Source organism: Rosa rugosa, chromosome 4 (assembly GCF_958449725.1).
Source record: "Rosa rugosa chromosome 4, drRosRugo1.1, whole genome shotgun sequence".
In the NCBI taxonomy this organism is placed as follows: Eukaryota; Viridiplantae; Streptophyta; class Magnoliopsida; order Rosales; family Rosaceae; genus Rosa; species Rosa rugosa.
In genome coordinates, this window is record NC_084823.1 from 38,958,350 (window position 1) to 38,978,344 (window position 19,995).

General features: G+C 37.9%; 3 protein-coding genes across 5 annotated transcripts; 1 reads left to right on the forward strand and 2 right to left on the reverse strand.

Moving 5' to 3' along the window:
• Window positions 1–22: 22 nt before the first annotated feature.
• On the reverse strand, window positions 23–1,684 carry LOC133743797 (uncharacterized). Its single transcript, XM_062171828.1, has 4 exons — window positions 1,410–1,684; window positions 998–1,318; window positions 416–595; window positions 23–325 (listed from the first exon to the last, which is right to left on the reverse strand). Exons 1-4 carry the CDS (start codon window positions 1,422–1,424, stop codon window positions 266–268), a joined length of 576 nt encoding a protein of 191 aa, XP_062027812.1. The 5' UTR covers window positions 1,425–1,684; the 3' UTR covers window positions 23–265.
• Window positions 1,685–8,202: 6,518 nt separating this feature from the next.
• LOC133742600 (uncharacterized) lies at window positions 8,203–11,629 on the reverse strand. 3 transcript variants are annotated; one of them, XR_009862639.1, is made up of 4 exons: window positions 11,493–11,629; window positions 11,055–11,336; window positions 10,774–10,960; window positions 8,203–8,336 (listed from the first exon to the last, which is right to left on the reverse strand). XR_009862639.1 is itself a non-coding variant. In XM_062170287.1 (4 exons), exons 1-4 carry the CDS (start codon window positions 11,505–11,507, stop codon window positions 8,277–8,279), a joined length of 540 nt encoding a protein of 179 aa, XP_062026271.1. In that variant the 5' UTR covers window positions 11,508–11,629; the 3' UTR covers window positions 8,203–8,276. The 3 variants fall into 3 exon arrangements, 1 of the variants encoding a protein (XP_062026271.1); XR_009862640.1 differs by having other exon boundaries at window positions 10,774–10,963; XM_062170287.1 differs by having other exon boundaries at window positions 10,774–10,956.
• A 3,657-nt stretch (window positions 11,630–15,286) lies between these two features.
• On the forward strand, window positions 15,287–19,117 carry LOC133744154 (glutamate dehydrogenase 2-like). The gene is made up of 9 exons (XM_062172298.1): window positions 15,287–15,536; window positions 15,626–15,739; window positions 17,268–17,489; window positions 17,603–17,677; window positions 17,764–17,880; window positions 18,003–18,253; window positions 18,355–18,430; window positions 18,511–18,597; window positions 18,722–19,117. Exons 1-9 carry the CDS (start codon window positions 15,429–15,431, stop codon window positions 18,905–18,907), a joined length of 1,236 nt encoding a protein of 411 aa, XP_062028282.1. The 5' UTR covers window positions 15,287–15,428; the 3' UTR covers window positions 18,908–19,117.
• The last annotated feature ends 878 nt before the right edge of the window (window positions 19,118–19,995 follow it).

Below are 19,995 nucleotides of genomic sequence, written 5' to 3' on the forward strand. Positions count from 1 at the left end.
ATAGTTCTGTTGCCATCTGACGCATGAATCTGATTTCTGTAATGGCAAATGCCTAATGGTGATGATAAATACATTGATGATTTGTGTGTTTCAGAACCTCATTGGGAAAGTTTCTGTATAGAATTACAGTGAAAGTCTCTTCATATTAAGTTTCCTCTTTCTCCAGAAGCAACAAAAATCGTATTCTGGTTAACAGAACTACAGAAGCATATATTCATTAGAGTTGACAAGAAAATTATACAGAATCACATCGGTTGTTACAGCTTTACTTTCGCTTTGCTGATGATGAGAACAACTTGCAGAAGAAGGCCTGTTGCTTTTGCACCTGAAAGGTTTTGAGTTTAGATTAATACACTTCAGAACTAAGCTAGCCAGGGATGTGATCACAAAATTTCAGCTCTTTTAAGTATCTTACCTTCAAGGTTTTGATAGCAGCTTTTATTTTATTGCTGGCATTACCGCCACGTTTCTTTCTTGTATTCCTCGCTTTCTTAGCGTGGAAACTTGTAAGAGGCCCAAATATGGTTGGTACTTCGCAGTTGCCAAAGCAGGTTGGTGCTTTTGCTTTCTCTGGCTTTGTTGGGACAGTGACCATCTAACAACTAAACTTCATTAGAGAATGTATTGCATAATCAATCTGACTTATAATTACCTATCCAAACTACTGTTCAAATGTAACCATTCTGTAACTTCGTTAAGCCTAATTTAAAAAAAATAAATAAAAAATAAAGTTCATTGCTGATTGTAGAGGCTGCAAATTGAAATAGAGAATGTAAATTTAGTTTTTAGTACACAGAATACCCTAAACAAATTACTTTAAATAGTTTTTATTTCAAGTTTTATACAATCTCACTCTTTTCTGTATTATTTTGCTTAATCATTCTATTAGAATAACGTTCTGTTCAAACACCATTAGTTATGCAGGTAAATTATACCCTAGTTACTTCAAGAAAGTTGTATTGAGCAATACCAAAACCAAGAACTAGTAATAAGATACCTCAGCCTGAGGTTGAGGATTGCTGGTGTGGCTTGGATTTGGAACAGAGGGTATGGATGGTGATGGTGATGCTAGAGCTGTTCTAGCAGATTGGCGAAGGCGTTGAGAGTACCGAAGGAGCTCAGCTCTCCTACTAGTAGTATAGCCTTTGCCACCAGCACCATCCCTATGAGAAATAACCTCTCGCTTGATGGTTTGATGAATATGATGGTGGTGGTGGTGGTGGTGATGATGATGATGATGAGTTGATGAAGCTGGCCTTCTCTTCGGCCTCTCCACATAAACCGATACCAATACAGGCTTCTCTTTCCAGCAAGGTACCTGAAATATATTTATCACGTAGCTGGTGATCGATCAATTACTACTACATCATGTAAAGATAATTGCTGTGTATCAAAGCATATGTTATTACCCTTTTGGTTGGCATGCTGAGATGAGAAGAAGAGAATGAGATTGCTACATTGAGGGATGGTTAATAGTTGAGAGATTTTAATATAGTAAGGATCATAGAAGGTGGTGAAGGAGAGGTGAGGCCAAACAGAGAAGGCCAAAAAGTGAGTTCTAGTTCCTTTGGTTGAAACGAAACCGAACTTATTCAAATTTGTATATGATAAACAAATAAGGGTCCAATGCACACCCTGGAAAATATGACACAATGGAATTCTATCAGTTAAACTAAACTAAAACAGGCGAGGACAAGAATCACAAGATGCTATGATGTTATGACAAAGTCTTTTAAAGAAGGAGTGGACCAAGTTGCAAACTTTAAAACTTATATTTGGGATTCTTATACAATTTTTAAGAGAATGGTTTGTCAACCATTGTACAAGAGAGTCAATTTTGTGCCCTTCTTTTATATCAAAATTATTGAAATTTTATTTTATGAGGAGTATCTTCTAGGGATAAGATTTTGTCTTTTTTTTTTTATTTATTATTATTTTTTTTTTTAAATTAATCCAAATCGAGTTTCAATTTCATTAATCACAAACTAGAATGACAATTACATACCTTTCTGCTACTTTCAGGCAGATCAAGAAGTTGTGGTAGTACCCACAATGGTACATAGAAATAAGTCCACTCATTAGACATCAAATTCGTAGATATAACTTAAATCCTCCTTTGGCACTACTCCAAAGGATTTTGCTAGATCACATAGAGTGCACACAGAACAATGCCTAGCTCCCTTAAAAAAACTAGGGAATTATTGAAAATAGATAAAGCTTATTCTCTATTCTAAATCCCTAACGGGGGATGAATAGTAACACCCCAAGTGGTTTGACCATTTTGCCCCTGATGTTGTGTTTATTACTATTCTGCCCCTCATGCTTGTTTTACCATTTTGCCCCTTCCTCTCAATTAAATTACCCACAGAATCCAAGCATATAATTTTAGACCTTAATTAAATTAGAATTGGGAATGAGATAAGGGAAGATTTTGATCCCATAACTCACACCATTCATATGGTGTGTTGGCAATTTCTAGTTAAAATACTATAGGCCTAGGGCTAACACCCAGGCCCAAATCACCAAGCCCAAGTGAGAGCAGCAAGAAGCCCAGCACCTCCCTTCTCCGGAAAAACTAATGTCACCGCCGCATCACCTACCAGCTGTCGTTGACCTGCCTACCACCGTCAACAATAGGACGCTGCGATACATCGACATCTTCAATAGAGAAATCCAACCATACAAGCCTCTACCATACCTTGCTGCACTGCCACTGATCATCAACGAGAAAGAGACAGCACCCGTTACCCCTTACCTCCACCACTCAGACTCGGTTGGATATCCTATCCAGCCGCACCCGCATCACGTTGACAAGGCACAAGATCCACATCAACCCGATGAGGCTCGAGATCCGCATCTCATCAACGTGTCTTGAGGTTTGCAACACATTGACGAAAATCAAGGCCCACGCTGACACGAAGTGCCGCTAGACGAGCAATAGGAAATAGAGAAGAAAGCTCTGATCTCGGGCAGCTTAGGGTTTTTGAGGATAACATATGGCTTAGAAATGGTAGCAAATCAAACATGAATTTAGCAAATGGTAAAAAGATTTTGCTTAGAAATAAAGAAAGTTGTTCTAAAGATTTTGGTTCATAATCTACTACGATAATAAACTTTGTCAACCACTATTGAAGAATGTCATTTCTTCCATATGCAATGCCTAATATTTCTAATATATTGTTAGAGCAACTCCAACAGCTTTCCTATAATTTCTGTATAATAGGGAAGCAAAAGTCAAAGTTTTAGCATCTTTTTCTTCTCCAACTCCAACAGATTCTCTATTTTACAACAATCTCTAAAATCTCCATATTCTTCCTTAAATTTTAGAGATTGCTGTAAATATAAGGAATTTAGTTTTCTCTTTCCTCACTTTCTCTAAAATAGAGATAATTATAGGGAATCTGTTGGAGCAAAAGAGTCTCATTTTTCCCTAAAATAGAGAAAAATCAAATTATGGGGAAGCTGTTGGAGTTGCTCTTAGCTTTTAAAAGTGCGTAAGAAATCTAATAAATACAGAAGAATGGAAGATTTGAAACGATCATATTAGGAATACTAGAATACTATATCTGAAACGTACTAAATAATAGAAGTTGCCCTAAACCATAACCCAAAAACGTACCCATAGAAAGAAGCTCACATTCTAAATGAGCCATGGAGGACTACTCTATCGTCATCCTAAAAATCAGAAAATCAATCTTTGGGAAAACACCACCGGCCAGTTTTAAGATGAGTTCAAGGAAGTAAGGAATTAGCCAATTGATAACGATTTGGAAGAAAATGCAACAAAGGAACATAAGGGTGACACAACATGCATGCACCTCTAGATCATCAATCACCGGTAGTCAAGAAAGCACGACCAACCTCCAATAAAGGATTGTAGCCACCACAGGAGCTAGCCTTAACCCTACCCTCTGCTCTCCTCACCAAGCGGCAGTTGCATTGCGCGCAGACGCAACCATTCTGATGAAGGCACTTGTCTGGATTGCTGGCTGGCAGTAACGTCCAACTAGCGAAATTAGAGCATCGACAAATGATGCAATGAAACAATTGCGGAGATATTGTCCATCTGTCTCTAGAGTTTGTTTTGTATTTTTTTCTCTTTCTTAGTCAAAAAAAAAATTTTCACGAGAATTTTTTGTAGTCACACATGCACTTGAGTCAATGTTCAATTGTCGGTCTTCGTATATTTGAAGTGATTTGTTTCATACAAGGATTGCACACATCTGTTCGGGCAACTCAAGTTATCAGTGCTCTGAAATTTATTGAGTGGTGATCAAAATTACACGCTTAGTAATATGTCAATGAGGCGGTGATGTTTATACACGTTCTTTATAATAATTCCATTTGTCATCACATCACATCATCTCTTCATCTCATGGTTCTTCAATTTAGTTATCTCATAGACACCTATTGGCCTTTTTTTGTCATGTACCTATGTATGACACATCCTTATTTCGGAGAGGCATTTTAGAAAATATAGTAAAAGTTTCGGAACATAATTACAAAACTCACACACCTTAGTCCCCCCACAATAATTAACCCGTGCTTAATAACCACATTACGAGCCTTTTAAGGATAACTATATAAATTTCTTTGGAAAACCAACCACCGTGTATCTCAACTTTGATGCCCCCTTTGAAAGTCTCTTTAATGTGACATATATTGTCGGCAGGTGGTGATTCTGTGAACCACCACCAAGCTTGTTACCAAAGCACGAGTGTGCCTAAGATTGTGACTGTGCCGGTCCATTACCTCTCACTGATCCCATCTGCCACTAAAGATACTAGCGATTGGTCCAAAGCCTCAACAATAGGTTGATTGACCAACAATTTAAAAGCAAGATTCATGATTTAGCATGGAACCACTACAGATCAAAATATATTGATACTTAGATCATAACCATGAATATATGTATGTCTTATGGTCATCACATCACATCATCTCTTCATCTCATGGTTCTTCAATTTAGTTATCTCATAGACACCTATTGGCCTTTTTTTGTCATGTACCTATGTATGACACATCCTTATTTCGGAGAGGCATTTTAGAAAATATAGTAAAAGTTTCGGAACATAATTACAAAACTCACACACCTTAGTCCCCCCACAATAATTAACCCGTGCTTAATAACCACATTACGAGCCTTTTAAGGATAACTATATAAATTTCTTTGGAAAACCAACCACCGTGTATCTCAACTTTGATGCCCCCTTTGAAAGTCTCTTTAATGTGACATATATTGTCGGCAGGTGGTGATTCTGTGAACCACCACCAAGCTTGTTACCAAAGCACGAGTGTGCCTAAGATTGTGACTGTGCCGGTCCATTACCTCTCACTGATCCCATCTGCCACTAAAGATACTAGCGATTGGTCCAAAGCCTCAACAATAGGTTGATTGACCAACAATTTAAAAGCAAGATTCATGATTTAGCATGGAACCACTACAGATCAAAATATATTGATACTTAGATCATAACCATGAATATATGTATGTCTTTGAAATATAAATGCGTTGCAGAGACAATAGTTGATAAATATACATATGCATTGATACATATTGGGCGATAATGAAGGTTGGCCTGGGCCTTTGGACTGTTCTCTCAATACTAGTGATAGATTGTGGACTTGGACTCTGACTTTGGGCCCATATTGGGCTAATGGTGATGTTTCTTTACTTTATTTATTATGGCTTTTAATTTTAGTAGGATGTGACTTAATGCCGGCAATAAGTCCCTACTGAGTTGAGGTAGGGCGACGTGGGCTCTATCCCAGACTGCACACCTTGTGTGCCTTGTCTTCTCTGGCTAGGCGGCGGGTCCCTTGCTTCGTCAAATGGTCGCAAGCTCTCAGTAGCAAGATGAAACTCAGTGTCACCGGATTAGTTTTCCGGTGGCAACATAGTGGGAAAACTGATAGTATTAGTAAATTATGGCTCCGCGTGAGCAATATCTTTCCGGTATGTCACCACTTTTGTAAAGCGAATAGAGTAGCCAAATGTGCACTCTTCGCTAATTGGTGCATGTTAGAATGCATATGTTTTGTGGAGACTCATTATTATTTCGGAATGTTCTTCTTATGCTTATTGTAATTTGGGGTTCAGGTATTATGTCCCCCCCCCCCCCCCCCCCCACACACACACATGTATTCTGAGGTTTCATTAATGGTTGGCCAAGGCTTGAGGGCAGCCGTACTGGCCCTATTTCCAAAAAAAAAAAAACATATGCATTGATACAACATTATAACAAGATGATCAAATGCATTGATAAGATATCAAGCTATTATGATCACGTATGATAATAACTATGATAAGTATCAAATAATGGTAATAAAATGAGTTATATATGTGAAACTTATAACAATAAAATCAAATAATGGTAATAAAAATAGTAATACCCACATTATCATGATACTAGCAACAAAAACTCATTAATATGACAATGGATCCATAAGATTAGAACTATACGTTATATGAAAAATAATATAAAATCCATATTCGAAATAGAGGTTAAAAAGTGTTTATGAGTATGAACAATGAATCCCATAGGAAAAACACGATAAAAACATTCGTGTGATGTCTGTAGAGCCATAGGTTCTAAGACTACTCGGTCAGCGAACTCGAGTCTTGGCTATTGGAACATGCAGTTCTCAAAGTCGTATATGAAAGATAAAATTCAACAATTACATAATATAGAAGATACATATAAATATATGTAAATTATAAGACCGCATGATAAAAAAAATTGATATTCACATAATCACATGTAATAGGAACAAAGAAATTAAATAAACAAAAACCGTGGTCAAACACATATTTGTTATACGATAATATAAGAAACAACATAGATATATGAAATGATTTGTTGAGAATGAGAGAAAACTCATACATCGATCATTAGCCTTATGTTGCACCATAAGGCTTGCAGATCATCATAGAGTTCAAGGAGAAAAAAGAAATAAGAGTAAAAACATGCTGATAACATTTTATAAACTAAGAATGAGAGAGAGAGAGAGAGACAAACTATATGAGGTAAAAGTGTATCATTCATTCTCATTAGCCCCCTTAATATAGAAGTAAGGTTTACATCATAAGGATATAACTAAGTATTTATGTGGACATCCACATATATATAATATTTATAACACAATAATTTTTTTTTTTTAGATTTTCAAGAAAAACACCAACGTTGATAGATTGTTCCACTTAATTCAACATTATGAGAGTTCAACATAGTCAAACTTTTGCAATAGTACGTCGTCCTCACTCCTCAATTCTTGATCACCTTTAAGTTAATTATGAAAATGAAGTAGTGTATTATATGAAGTTATTGCAGTGACATGCTTTACTAGAATTTACTATATACATAACTGCTCTAGGCTGATCGAGGGAATCGTAAAGAATGGTTATGTATGATGAGTAGCTCCTTGTGTATATGCATTGTAGACATTGAAGTGAGATTTTGATAGATATCAATTTTTTTTTTTTTTGAAAGGTGATAGATATGAATCTTTGGTGCTCCTCTTCTTGTGAGAGAAGTGAGTATATCAAACTACTTTTAATATGTGAACGTAGTTAGCTAGTTCCAACTTTCAAGTGCCAATTTACAACAGTATTTTGAATCTCTGCTTTCAAATCTCTCCAACTCATTTGTCAGTCCTCTCGGCGCTTCACCGGCCTTCTTCCCTTATTAGCTAGTTTTCATTGTTTCTTATACTTAAATACTCCTCACTCACTGTATATAATCCTAATGGGTGTCTCTCCAATTTTAGACTTTTGGATCTTAAAGCATATAGGAAACAACCCAATTTACTATGCCCTTATATTGTTTGAGATTTTTTTTGTACATGTGAATTTGTAATGAAATTAGATGTGCAAGGGTATTATGTGATTTTAAGAGCTAGTTTGGGTATGACTATGCTTTAAAAAAAATGGATTTTGCTTATTTTCGAGAATAAGTGGCTGAAAAGTAAAACAGCTGACTGTTTGGTAAACTAAATTTTTATAAGTGTTGTGAGTGCTAAAAACAGTGACAAAGTATTTAGTTAACTTAAAACTAAAAGTGTGGTGAGTTTGTAAAATGACCAATTTAGACATGAAAGTATTTTTACCTTAATTATTTGGTGGTATAATGTAGTTCAGAGATCATACTCCTTGGTAATATAATATAATAACCAATTTTCGTTTTCATTTTCTCTTTCTCCGGCAGCAACAGAGATCATATTCATTGGCTTGTTCACAGTAAAATTGATCATTATGAAAGTTACAAGGGGTTATAGTTTCACTTTCTCTTTGAGGATGCTGAGAATAACTTGGAGAAAAAGCCCTGTTTCTTTTGCCCCTGAAAGGAGTTGAGTATAGATTAATAAAGAGTCCGAGAAAAATTCAGTCACCGTCCCCAAACTATGCTGCCAAGGCCAATTTGATACCCGAACTCTCAAAAGTATCAATGTGATACCCAAAGACCTATTTTGACATCAACGTGATACTTCCGTCCAAAATCTCTGACGGTGCCGTCAACTTGATGATGTGGCAATCACGTGCCACGCATGTGATATTTTTATTAAGGGTAAAATAGTCTTTCATTATCAACTAATTAAAAAAAAAAAAAAAAAGGAGCATGAACACTCATTAAAGCCTGCCACTTGAGTCTCTAGGGTATGCCTTGGTTTCCTCCCTTGTGGGTTTTCTCTCCACCAGGTAGAACTTCTGGGGTTCTTCATCCCTAAATTTTTTTCAGTTGGTCATCTACTCCTCTATCACTTTGCAACCCTGTAATCATTTCCTTTCTTCGATCTTTTCGTCAATTTTCTTTTTTTCTTTGTAATCTGCACACCGCTTCATCTTCACCTTTCGTCTTTTCTCATCACAGCCTTCTTTGGTTTGCATTTTTTTTTTCTTTTTGGTCAACTTCTTTTTCTAGCCTTCAATTATGAACAGTAACCCCCCTCTCCGTAATTCTCGACCTCAACAATCTGTTTTGTCATCTATTCCGTTCCTCACCATCGATCTTGAACACTTGTTATCACAGATCAATCTTGAACACTTGAACAGAGAGATGGCTCTCTCGCTCTCTCTCCCCGCCCCTCTCTATCTTCTTCTTCTTCACAACCCTCAGCAACTCTCATTCTTCGACATTGAAACCCAATCAAATTATAGTTCTAGCAGAAAATCCAGAGATAGAAATTAGAAAATTAGGTCTCCCCTAATTCCTAGAGGAGCAAACAGAGTCAATAAGTTGCTATTCACTCTCTCCGATTTCAATTCATTCCTTCCGATTCCGCAAATGGCACACTTTTCATTCCAAAGAGGCGACCAAGTCGAATTTTGCAGCGTAATCACCAAACCATTCAGTCACCGTCCCTAAATACACACATAGCAAAGCACCAAACCATCCAATTCAACAAGAGCTTTAGGACTCACCATATTGGCATGTTCTGCAATTGCAAGAACAGAGCATATAGAGTTACTATCAGTCGGAATAATTGAATTCAAATCTATTAAGATAAACACTGAAGGTATGAACCAAATCTCACAACATTTCTCTGCATCCTACGCAACTTGAAGATGAACAAACGCAAATCACCACACACTCTTATTGAAACGAAACAAATCGGTTTCCATTAGGCATACAATGGCAAGTCGGTCCAGGCCCCGGAGACATGTCCATTGTCGCACACATAAGCCTTGACAACGGGTTCGCCATCATCATGGTAGCCGAAACCGGGTCTCAAACAGAAGGCGAAATGCAAATCCCAACTCTGCTTGCAGGTGTAATAGGCGCGATTGAGGTCAACTTTGGTCCTCTTGGCATCCTTGATGTTCCTCCCCGCGAAACCGGCTGTGGAGAAGCTTGTTGCCTTGCTCTCGGCTCAGATCCCAGACTCCGGAAGCCAAATGCGACCTCATCGACCTGCAAATCTTTCGCCTTTTTCCAATCGGAAACTCACCGCCCACTGATTGGGATTGGGGTTTTCAAGGCCGTCAGGGCTCAGATTGGGATTGGGGCGGTAACTGTCGTCGGGGCCAAGCTCGCGTTCGAGGCCCAAATTGGAATCCATTTTGGGGTGGGTGGTTGGTGGCTGGTGGCGTCGTCAGGTAAGTAAGGAAGTGTGGTGGCCGAGCTTGCTTCGGAGGTTGCGGCGGTTTGGCTAGAACAAAATTAGCCGAACAAAATCCCAGAAGAAGAAGAAGAAATAATGAAAAGAAAAAAAAAAAAATTAACAAAAACAAAAGGGTAAATTAGTCATTTAACTTTCTTTTTCTCTCCACGTGCTTGCCACGTCATCAAGTTGACGGCACCGTCAGAGATTTTGGACGGAAGTATCTCGTTGATGTCAAAATAGGTCTTTGGGTATCACATTGATACTTTTGAGAGTTCGGGTATCAAATTGGCCTTGGCAACATAATTTGGAGACGGTGACTGAATTTTTCTCATTAATAAATTAGCACTAATTAGCTAGCTAGGATCTCTGTTGAAAACAAATCAAATTCTTTTTTTTTTTTTTTTTTTTTTAAAAGGAGGTACTGGGAAGGACCACAAGGAGGCACGCAATGGCCTTTTTACCCGAAGTCCAGCACAGTGCCGCGCCAAAGACGCAGCGACACCCCCCCTCCGGGCATCGAGTACACCAAATAGGTGGGCTTGCCCTCCCCGCATAGTCTTTTCCATACACAAGGCTCGAACTTGAGACCTCTGCCTCAATCAAATTCTGATTACTTCACATAAAATTCTGATTACTTCACATAAAATTAACTTCATCTCTTTAATGGGTCACCTTTAAGCTATTGATGGCAGATTTTATTTTATTGCTGGTAGTGCCGCTGCGTTTCTTTGTCGTCATCCTCTCTTTCTTAGCTTGGAAATTTGTACAAAGTCCAAAAATACTTGGAAAAATCCGGTTTCCAAAGCAGCTGGGAGCTTGATCTGAATTCTTTGGTTTTCTTCGGACAGCCACAATCTAACTACTACAACTTTATTAGACAATGTAATACATAACTAATCTGTCTCAAGAGACTCTACAAAGCAATTGTAACACAAAGGTAGGGAATATGGTACCTTGGCAGCTGGACTCTTGGTATGGTTTTGGTAATAGGGTTTGGATGCTGGTGCTGTTGATCTAGCAGATAAACGAAGGCGTTGAGAGAACTGAAGCAGCTCCGCTCTCCGACTAATATAGCCTTGGCCACCGGCACCATGCCTGTAATGAATAACCTCCCGCTTGATGGTGTGTTGAATATAAGGATGGTGCTGGTGAGGGTGAGTTGATGAAGATGGTCTTCTCTTCGGCCTCTCCACGTACACGGTCAGCAACACCGGTTTACTTTTGGGGCAGGTAACCTGAAAATTATATAGTGATGAATTACAACTACCAAGTACCAAGTGAAGATATTTTTAGATTGATCATCAATTGAACAAGGCTGCTTAAAGGCGAAGAAGACTCATCGAACTGGAATGAAACGCAAATTTCTGTGTCGAGCGTACGTTAACTATTACCTTTTTGGTTGGCATGTTGATCGAGAAGGAGAAGATTAGGAGAGGGTTTGCTCATGCGTTGATGGTTAAGAGGGTTCTATATGTATGCAGCATGGTGGCGAATATATATGATGTGAGGCCAAAGAGAGAAGGGCAAAATGAATGGTTATTTCTTTGGTTAATTGGAACGAAACCAGAGAACAATGGTTAATTTGGATATAATATAAGTAATAGACAAAAGGGTCCAATGCAAAACCCGGCCATGACACAATGAAATTTTGTCACTTGAACTCTAACTTCCCTAAAATCACAAGATAATGCAATGTGATGGCAAAGTCTCTTTAATTTACATAGCGGGGATCAAGTGACAATGTACTTGGTCAATTAAGCTCTTCTTAATGTTTATTTGTATCAATCCCTTTGAAAATCAATTCAAATGTTTCACTTGTTAATATTCATATTGCTCAAGATTCAGAGCGAGTTACGGTGGGGTTATTCAAGGTTTTAATGATGAATCTCTTGATGCTTTAAGTTCGTAGTCTAGAAATTTTAAGTTCAGTTGTGGCTGAAGTGATGGCTCTACAATCTCATTTTCAAGATTTAAGGCTAGCTACTTCTATTTTGATTGCCTCTATAAGGTAAAAATTCATAAACATGAAGAGAAGGATTAAAAACTCTAGCTCCAACTCCAGCTTGTTCAATTCTCCTCTCTTTTTTGTTAGTTGATGTTTAAGTTGGAAGCTTCTTAATAATTAATTTAAAATTATAAGTACGCATGTATTGCTCTACAACTTTGTTTTCACGATTTAGGCTACTTCTATTTCACTCACTATCGAAAAGCAAAAATTCATAAACGAAAAAGTAACCATAATGACCTGTTTGTGGCCTCAACCATGACACACATTTCTACCATGATTGTTTACCCTAATGCCTAACCAAACTTTACATCTATATACTCATGAGTAGGGATGGCAATGGGGTGGGTTGGGGATGGGGATCACAATACCATCCCCATCCCCGGGGTCATTCTTCACCCCCATCCCCACCCCAATCCCCAATAAAAATATATTGGGGATTCCCGGTCCCCATCCCCACTGGGGACTAAACCTCCAAACCCGCCCCAAATCTCCAATAAGAATTTAATAAATAAAATAACTTTTTTACATATTGCCTTTTTAAAAATCAAAATCTATAACAAATAAAATTAAAACATTATTAAATTCATAAATCATAATTCAGTGAGTGCAAAAGTCAAAACACCATTAAAGTAAAAACGTAGCCATTAAAGTAAAGTAGTAAATGTATAAATTTGTGATTTATATTATAAAAAATAAATTTATATATTTATATAAATTAAATATATGTATATATTATTGGGGCAGGTTTGGGGATGGGGATCACAATACCATCCCCGCCCCAACCCCATCCCCAATCTTAGATAGTGGGGATTGGGGATCCCCCATCCTCATTCCCCATTTGTCCCCGAATTCTCTCCCCATTAGGGGCGGGGTATCCAATGGAGCTCCGCCCCGCTGGGGATTTTTGTCATCCCTACTCACGAGCTACCTTGAAAGGTAAACAATTCCGAGTGTCATGATCTAACCTTACCACAAACGGATGCGTTAAAACAAACTACTTCACCTTCTTTCATGCCGTGTCCCAAGATAGCAAGACCACGTGTAAGACAATTCACCATTATATTGATAATCAAAAAAGGTATCGAAATTAGACCACATAGCATCCCAGAATAACATCATTGGCACAACGAGCAAGACTAAACGTCTAGCTCACTTTAATAGCTAGGGACCTAATTGTACTGTTCTATACCTTGTTGTATGGATCAAATTGTACATGTTTAAACAAATAAGGCTTTAAAACTTAACTTCTAAAACATTTTCGTTCGTACGTATGCTTTCAATTTCATCCGTGATAACTCTATGCTCTCCAACAAAAGGAATGAAGGGTTCACCAATCTTAATTTCTACGTAGTAAGCAAATTTAGTGAGAAAATCTAGTAACTTACATTATAAAACTCAGGTATAAATTTCACTTGACAACCTACATTAAGTAAGAAGATCATATAGACAACCTAGCTACCACCAAATATCACAATTCACATGCATCTTTTTTTTATCTATCCTTGAGAAGTTAGGCAACTCATGAAACAAATGAAAGATTTCTATGTGGACATTTTACAATTGCCTTCAATTTTATGGTACGCTTAATAAATCATAATCATCTTTCTCTTATACTAACCTCTTAACACATGCTTACTCATGTCTCAATTGATCTTTATTTTATTTTCTATTGATTTAGGAATAATTGTTTAAATTTTTTAAATAATTTTTTGGGGGGATAAACTGTTTTCTGTTTTCCTTTCTCCAACTGCAATTGCAGTCAAGAGGAGTTGTAACTCTCAGATTTTGCTCTGCTTTTTTTCTTTTCTTTTTTTTCTAATATTTTTCAATTTACTATCTTATTCTTTATATGTAAGATTTTTTTTTTTTTTTATAAATAAAGATCTATTAAGGAAGGTTATTATAGAAAGTTCAAAAATTTAAACATGTTGAGGGGAATTGGCTTAATATATAAGAAGCTAAGATTTAAAGAGAAGGATTTCTATTATTTTATTCTGTAATTTCCGTTCTTAAAAAAAAAAAAAATTGGAGTAATAAAACATTGAAACTTCATTGCCATAACTGACTTTGTTTTGGTCCCCATAAGGGCAAGTTCACCGGGGCTCAAGGCGCCCGGGCACCACGTCAAACGGTGACCCAAGTCACCAAAACTCCACTGTTCACCGTTCCACCGATCTGGGCTTCCCCAACAGTAGGCGACCCAGGACAACAGCTCGGGCAACTTCCTCCCCGAGCCCGTGACTCAGGCCTCTAGCTGGCCCAAAAAGATGAGCTGAGGGGAGACGCGCCAGGAAGGTGGAGTGCATGCCAGTCGCTTGTCTTCTAGCGGAGAAAAGGCTGCAGCGCGTGGGGAGGCCGGATTTTGTCCGGTTGTGGCATGTGGGTGGGTGACGTGGCGTCTAGCCATTGGTTTGCTTGGAAATTTGAAGCCAACGATCCACAGATCTCGACCGTTGGTTTTAATTATGAATGGGATCTGATGGGCAGCAATTAAGGAGTTAGATAAATTGAGAAAAGAAAAAATATATATATTGTTTGTAACCGTTAGATTAAGAAAAAACAAAGAACCAAAATTTCCTATAAATACCTCACTTCCTAATTTACCTCTCACACCAAAAAAATCATATTTTCAAAAACTTTGTCGGTGGTGTACATGTGATAAAAGAGTCGGTGGAGTTAAAAAAAAAAAAAAACATGTCGGTGGACATATAATTTGTCTACCAATAAAATTTTCTTTGGTTGCATTTTCAAATTGTTTATCAATACTATTTATTTACATTATACATTTCTCATTTTCCAAAAAAAAAAAAATATATATTCGATGAACAGTAACTGACTGGTGACCCTGACCCAACGGGTGGAAGCAAAGATCCAGTGGCAGTGAATAGTTTCCTGCCCTGGTAACCGTGACCTGGTGACCCATCGGGTGAACTTGCTCTAATAAGACCTTCAATTTTCAGTTTCAAATCCATTATGGCCGTAGACTCATAGTCCATAGACCATGATATAGCATAAGAGACAAATACTCGGTCATATCCTACTCAAACCAGTCTGTCACTATCCGCAACAAACCTATCTCATGCACTTAGAAAAGGTCCTGTCAGCGTCCCATTAGTCAAAAACAACTATATACCAATTCCCAAGAATGGATATATACGTAAATAAATCAATTTCCATTTTACTCTTTACCTACATCGTATATAAACCTCCCCCAAATACAATCCCACATATCATTTCACTCTTCTGCTGACCTTGTCTTGGTGTTTGTGGGTTGCTTTCAGTTTCTGGGTCTTCACTGTTTCATTCACTTGAAGCAGCCATGAATGCTCTTGCAGCCACCAACCGCAATTTTCGCCATGCAGCTCGCATTCTTGGGCTGGATGAGAAGCTTGAGAAGAGTCTTTTGATTCCCTTCAGAGAAATCAAAGTAACCATCTTTATTTCTCATTTGCATGAAGTTTTGATCTTTTTGTTCTTTTTGTTTTTGGGGGTTTTTATATGATGTTGGTTTTGCAGGTTGAGTGTACTATTCCAAAAGATGATGGCAGTCTGGTTTCCTATGTGGGATTTAGAATCCAACATGACAATGCTCGTGGCCCAATGAAAGGAGGAATTCGTTACCATCCTGAGGTTATATTTCTTACTTCTTTCATCTTTCTTTTTTATGTTCTTGGTATTGTGTGTTAATGTTGAAATCTTGACATGAATAAAGTTAAGAACTTTTACTGGTTGGACTTGATTTTGATTGCTGTATAAGTGGATTTAGACTGTCTGAGATTATGCATGAGCAAATTAAGGGGGAATGGGATCTCTGTTTAGATTTGGATTCTAGTTTTGATTTGCAGATCTAATTTATTGGTCCAGTTTTGGACATTTTGGTGATGCTTGTGATTACAATCTAGATGGTCACATGCCCTTGGTTGAAATTGGAATTGTGATTCCATAGATTGTTATGCCAGACCCTTGTTTCTCTGAATTGTTTGATGAGGTATATCAATGTGGCTTGGGAGCTATGTTTAACTTGGTCGACTTTCTGATCAGGGAGGTTGGCTTCCCTCTTCAAAATTCGAGAACATTCGAGAGAAAATACATTCACTTCAGTTCAACTCATTATTCGAGATACTTTATGAAATAGGAATTTAAGTTGCTTATTTGTGAACAATTAAATGTATTTTATCCAGATTACTATTGGTTCCCTTTTCTGAGCAGTGCACTATAAATGCTCAATAAACGACAATGTTTAATACTGCGATATTGATCTACTGATAAGCAATGATTAATTGGTTTGGTGCCTTATGTAACGGTGTTAACTGCGGTTACAGAATGTGAACTCCAAACTTCTTTCTGTTTTATGCATGCTTGCAAGGTCAATCCAGTACGTCTTGGGTTGTCGTCTTCTGATTTTATTAAGTGTTATAAGTGAAGTTGTTGTTTTCTGTTTTCCCGTTTCTACTTTATTTGTTCTGTGTCGATATGAAAAATTGCTGGCTTGTTTCCCTTATAAATCAAGCAACACTATCATGGTAAACCATGGTAATATTGAATTCTACTTATCTGAGCAATCCATGTAGTTGAATTAACTGCTGCATTCAATTTATAAGCACGAATTAGGCAAAGTAAAATGATATGTACAGTTGTGCATGGCAAGTGCTACTGCCATTCGTATCATTAAGATTTTACCTACCGAATTACAGCAGCATGCAGTGCTGCTAGCTGCTAGAGAATCTAGAAACATAATCTGTTTGTTTAGAGCTTTTCTTTATGTGGCCTCAAATAAGAGTATAATTGCTCTAAAACGTTCAACTACCTATAAATACCCTATACATTGTGTTTAAATAAATAGAATTGATACTTTCAGCATTTAATTCTTTATGGATATGATGATCATTGAATGAACGATATTTTTCGTACAGAATTTCTATCTCACTTGCTAATTTTGCCATCATTTCTATATACTGAATCTCTGAGCACTGAAAAGTATATATTCAAAGCAGTTTTCTATTTTGTGCTCCCATGTGACCCAATGTGGTGATCTTGTGGATCAATGAGCTGGCATGATTTCCCTCATGTAGTGTCTAGAAATGATTTCAAGTATGTACTCTGACCTGTAATCCAAATATTCATCGAGTACTGAACTATCAAATTACAATGGTGCAAGGTTGACCCGGATGAAGTGAATGCTCTAGCTCAACTAATGACATGGAAGACAGCTGTGGCAAATATTCCTTATGGGGGAGCTAAGGGTGGGATTGGCTGCAACCCGAGGGACCTGAGTATCAGCGAGTTAGAACGTTTGACTCGTGTTTTTACTCAGAGGATCCATGATCTCATCGGAATTCACAGGGATGTTCCTGCCCCTGACATGGGAACAAATTCGCAGGTACTTTTTTTGCAGTCACACTGAATTGAGACTGGACTTTGTTTGGTTTCAAAGGAAGACTATGTGTGATTTTTGCGGTCATAATACACTATCCTAATTCTTTATGTGTACAGACAATGGCTTGGATTCTTGATGAGTACTCAAAGTTTCATGGGCATTCACCTGCAGTTGTGACAGGAAAACCTATTGTAAGTATCTTGCACCACAAGAGAATAAACAATCTTATTCTAAGTAAAACTATAATTTTATTTCTTCTATTGATGCTGCCAATTAGGATCTTGGGGGTTCACTTGGAAGGGAGTCTGCAACTGGACTTGGGGTGGTTTTTGCAACAGAAGCTGTACTTGCTGAGTATGGGAAGTCAATTTCTGGCTTGAAGTTTGTTATACAGGTATTTCTTAACTCACAATCACACAACCTTCTTTGTCCTGGGTTTATATGTGATGACTTGAAAATGCATTCTACATTTGACCATTTAGTTCATTGTTCTGAAATCTCATTGATACATCTCAGGGCTTTGGAAATGTGGGCTCATGGGCAGCCAAGTTGATCCATGATAGAGGGGGTCATGTCATTGCTGTTAGTGACATCAGTGGTGCAATTAGGAACACAAGTGGAATTGATATCCCAGCTCTACTGAAACACAAAGAGAGCAATGCAAATTTGAAGGAATTCCAAGGTGCAGAGGCTATGGACCCAAATGACTTGCTTCTTCACGAATGTGATGTTCTCATTCCATGTGCCTTAGGAGGGGTCATTAACAAGTGCGTATTCTGCTTCACTAAGAATACATGATACGATATATTCCATTATTCCTTGATTTTTTCTTGTTGTTGATCATAGTTTCTTATATTTTGTATTGAAGGGATAATGCTGCTGATGTTAAGGCAAAGTTCATTATAGAGGCTGCAAACCACCCCACTGACCCTGAAGCTGATGAGGTAATAAGCCTCTGCATTTGACCAAGTTATATAGGCACTGGTTGCTTAGTTACATATTTAATAGAATTCCTCTCTCTCAGATATTGTCCAAGAAGGGAGTTGTTATTCTCCCTGACATATATGCAAATGCTGGTGGTGTGACTGTGAGCTACTTTGAATGGGTTCAGGTATGATAAATGCCTGAAGAATGTATTTGGGCAATCAAACTTCAATGATATGTTCCCATCAGCCACATGTATCAATATGTTTCTGAACTAATAGGGCTCAACTCCACCCATGTTTGTTCTGCAGAATATTCAAGGCTTTATGTGGGAAGAAGAGAAAGTAAACTGTGAGCTTAAAAGGTACATGCAGAAAGCTTTCCTTGACATCAAGAGTATGTGTCAAACTCATGACTGCAACTTGCGAATGGGAGCTTTTACCCTTGGGGTGAACCGGGTTGCACGCGCTACCCTCTTGAGGGGCTGGGAAGCATGAGGTAGCTTATCTTTAGTTGCTCCTCCTGTTGGCTCATCAGATGCTTCCCCTTGTCATTACAAAGAAGTAAAAGAACTTGTTTGTTTTTCAGTCAATGTATGAATGTGCATATGAGGTTTTCATTTTAAGATCGGAATTTGCAAAGAGCAAACTACAGATGAACACCTGAGGCTTTAAGACCAATAGTACTTGGTTAATTTGCACTCCAAATCTTTTCTGTGCTTCTTTAACTCATATTTGCTCATTTGCTGATCTTCTATCACAATCTCTCAGAACACCCTTGGCAATAATCCTATCTTCCGATTTTGAACCTTGAGCATTGAGCTTGCTTGGACTCGTAGTCTTGTAGCAGCCCCCGATGGTGCATATGGCTAAAAAGGCTTAAGGTCACACATGCTTTTGGAGTCCTCCACATTCTCAATGTCATACTCACTAGGAATAGACTATAGAGGGTTCTGTGTACTGAACATCATCCTGTTATAGGTTTGGGTACGTCAATCCCCTATCCATTATTCTGCTCTAGTAGGCTTCTAAATTACAGGATCCCCTCTGGTTAATCATATTTTTTACTAGTGGCCTATGTAACAGAACATTTCAAGCGACTTATCATTCATGCACAGACCTGGTTTGGCTAACAAGCTTCCCCTCTATAGGTCTCAACTTTTGCATCATTCCACTTTCTTATAAGCCTCGTTTGGGTGATGTTCAGGGGAGGTCATTCATAGTTACTGAGGTAATCGGCGTTTAATTTGTTGTTGGTCAACCAGGGTATAATGAAAGCTAAGATAATGTCTAGAGAGAGAGACTCCCCCCTTCTCTCTAACTTTCTCTTACCCCCTCCCCTTCCAACCCTGGAGTACCTTTTCACTATCTTAGGCCATCTCCAACCCAAAGGGCTAAAAATAGCCCTTGGGCTAAATTTTAGCCCTGAATTCTGTACTATTCATTGATCTGACATCAACCGTCTCCAACCCGTCAATGCTAAATTATAGCCCTAAAATATATTTTAACATTTTGGATATTTTATATATATATATACAGTCCGGCTACACTAAGGACGTCCTTACCTAGCCTTAGGTATGGATTTC

Bases quoted from the DNA above. Each gene is read 5' to 3' on its own strand.
- LOC133743797 (XM_062171828.1), bottom strand. The intron at 596-997 runs GTATCTTATTAC...TTTAGTTGTTAG, and splicing joins ATCCTCAACCTCAGGCTGAG to ATGGTCACTGTCCCAACAAA. The intron at 326-415 runs GTAAGATACTTA...AAAACCTTTCAG, and splicing joins CTGCTATCAAAACCTTGAAG to GTGCAAAAGCAACAGGCCTT.
- LOC133742600 (XM_062170287.1), bottom strand. The intron at 10,957-11,054 runs GTACCATATTCC...TGTAGTAGTTAG, and splicing joins CCAAGAGTCCAGCTGCCAAG to ATTGTGGCTGTCCGAAGAAA. The intron at 8,337-10,773 runs GTGACCCATTAA...AACTCCTTTCAG, and splicing joins CTGCCATCAATAGCTTAAAG to GGGCAAAAGAAACAGGGCTT.
- LOC133744154 (XM_062172298.1), top strand. From the start codon at position 15,429: ATGAATGCTCTTGCAGCCACCAACCGCAATTTTCGCCATGCAGCTCGC. The intron at 17,881-18,002 runs GTATTTCTTAAC...GATACATCTCAG, and splicing joins GCTTGAAGTTTGTTATACAG to GGCTTTGGAAATGTGGGCTC. The intron at 18,254-18,354 runs GTGCGTATTCTG...TTTGTATTGAAG, and splicing joins TTAGGAGGGGTCATTAACAA to GGATAATGCTGCTGATGTTA.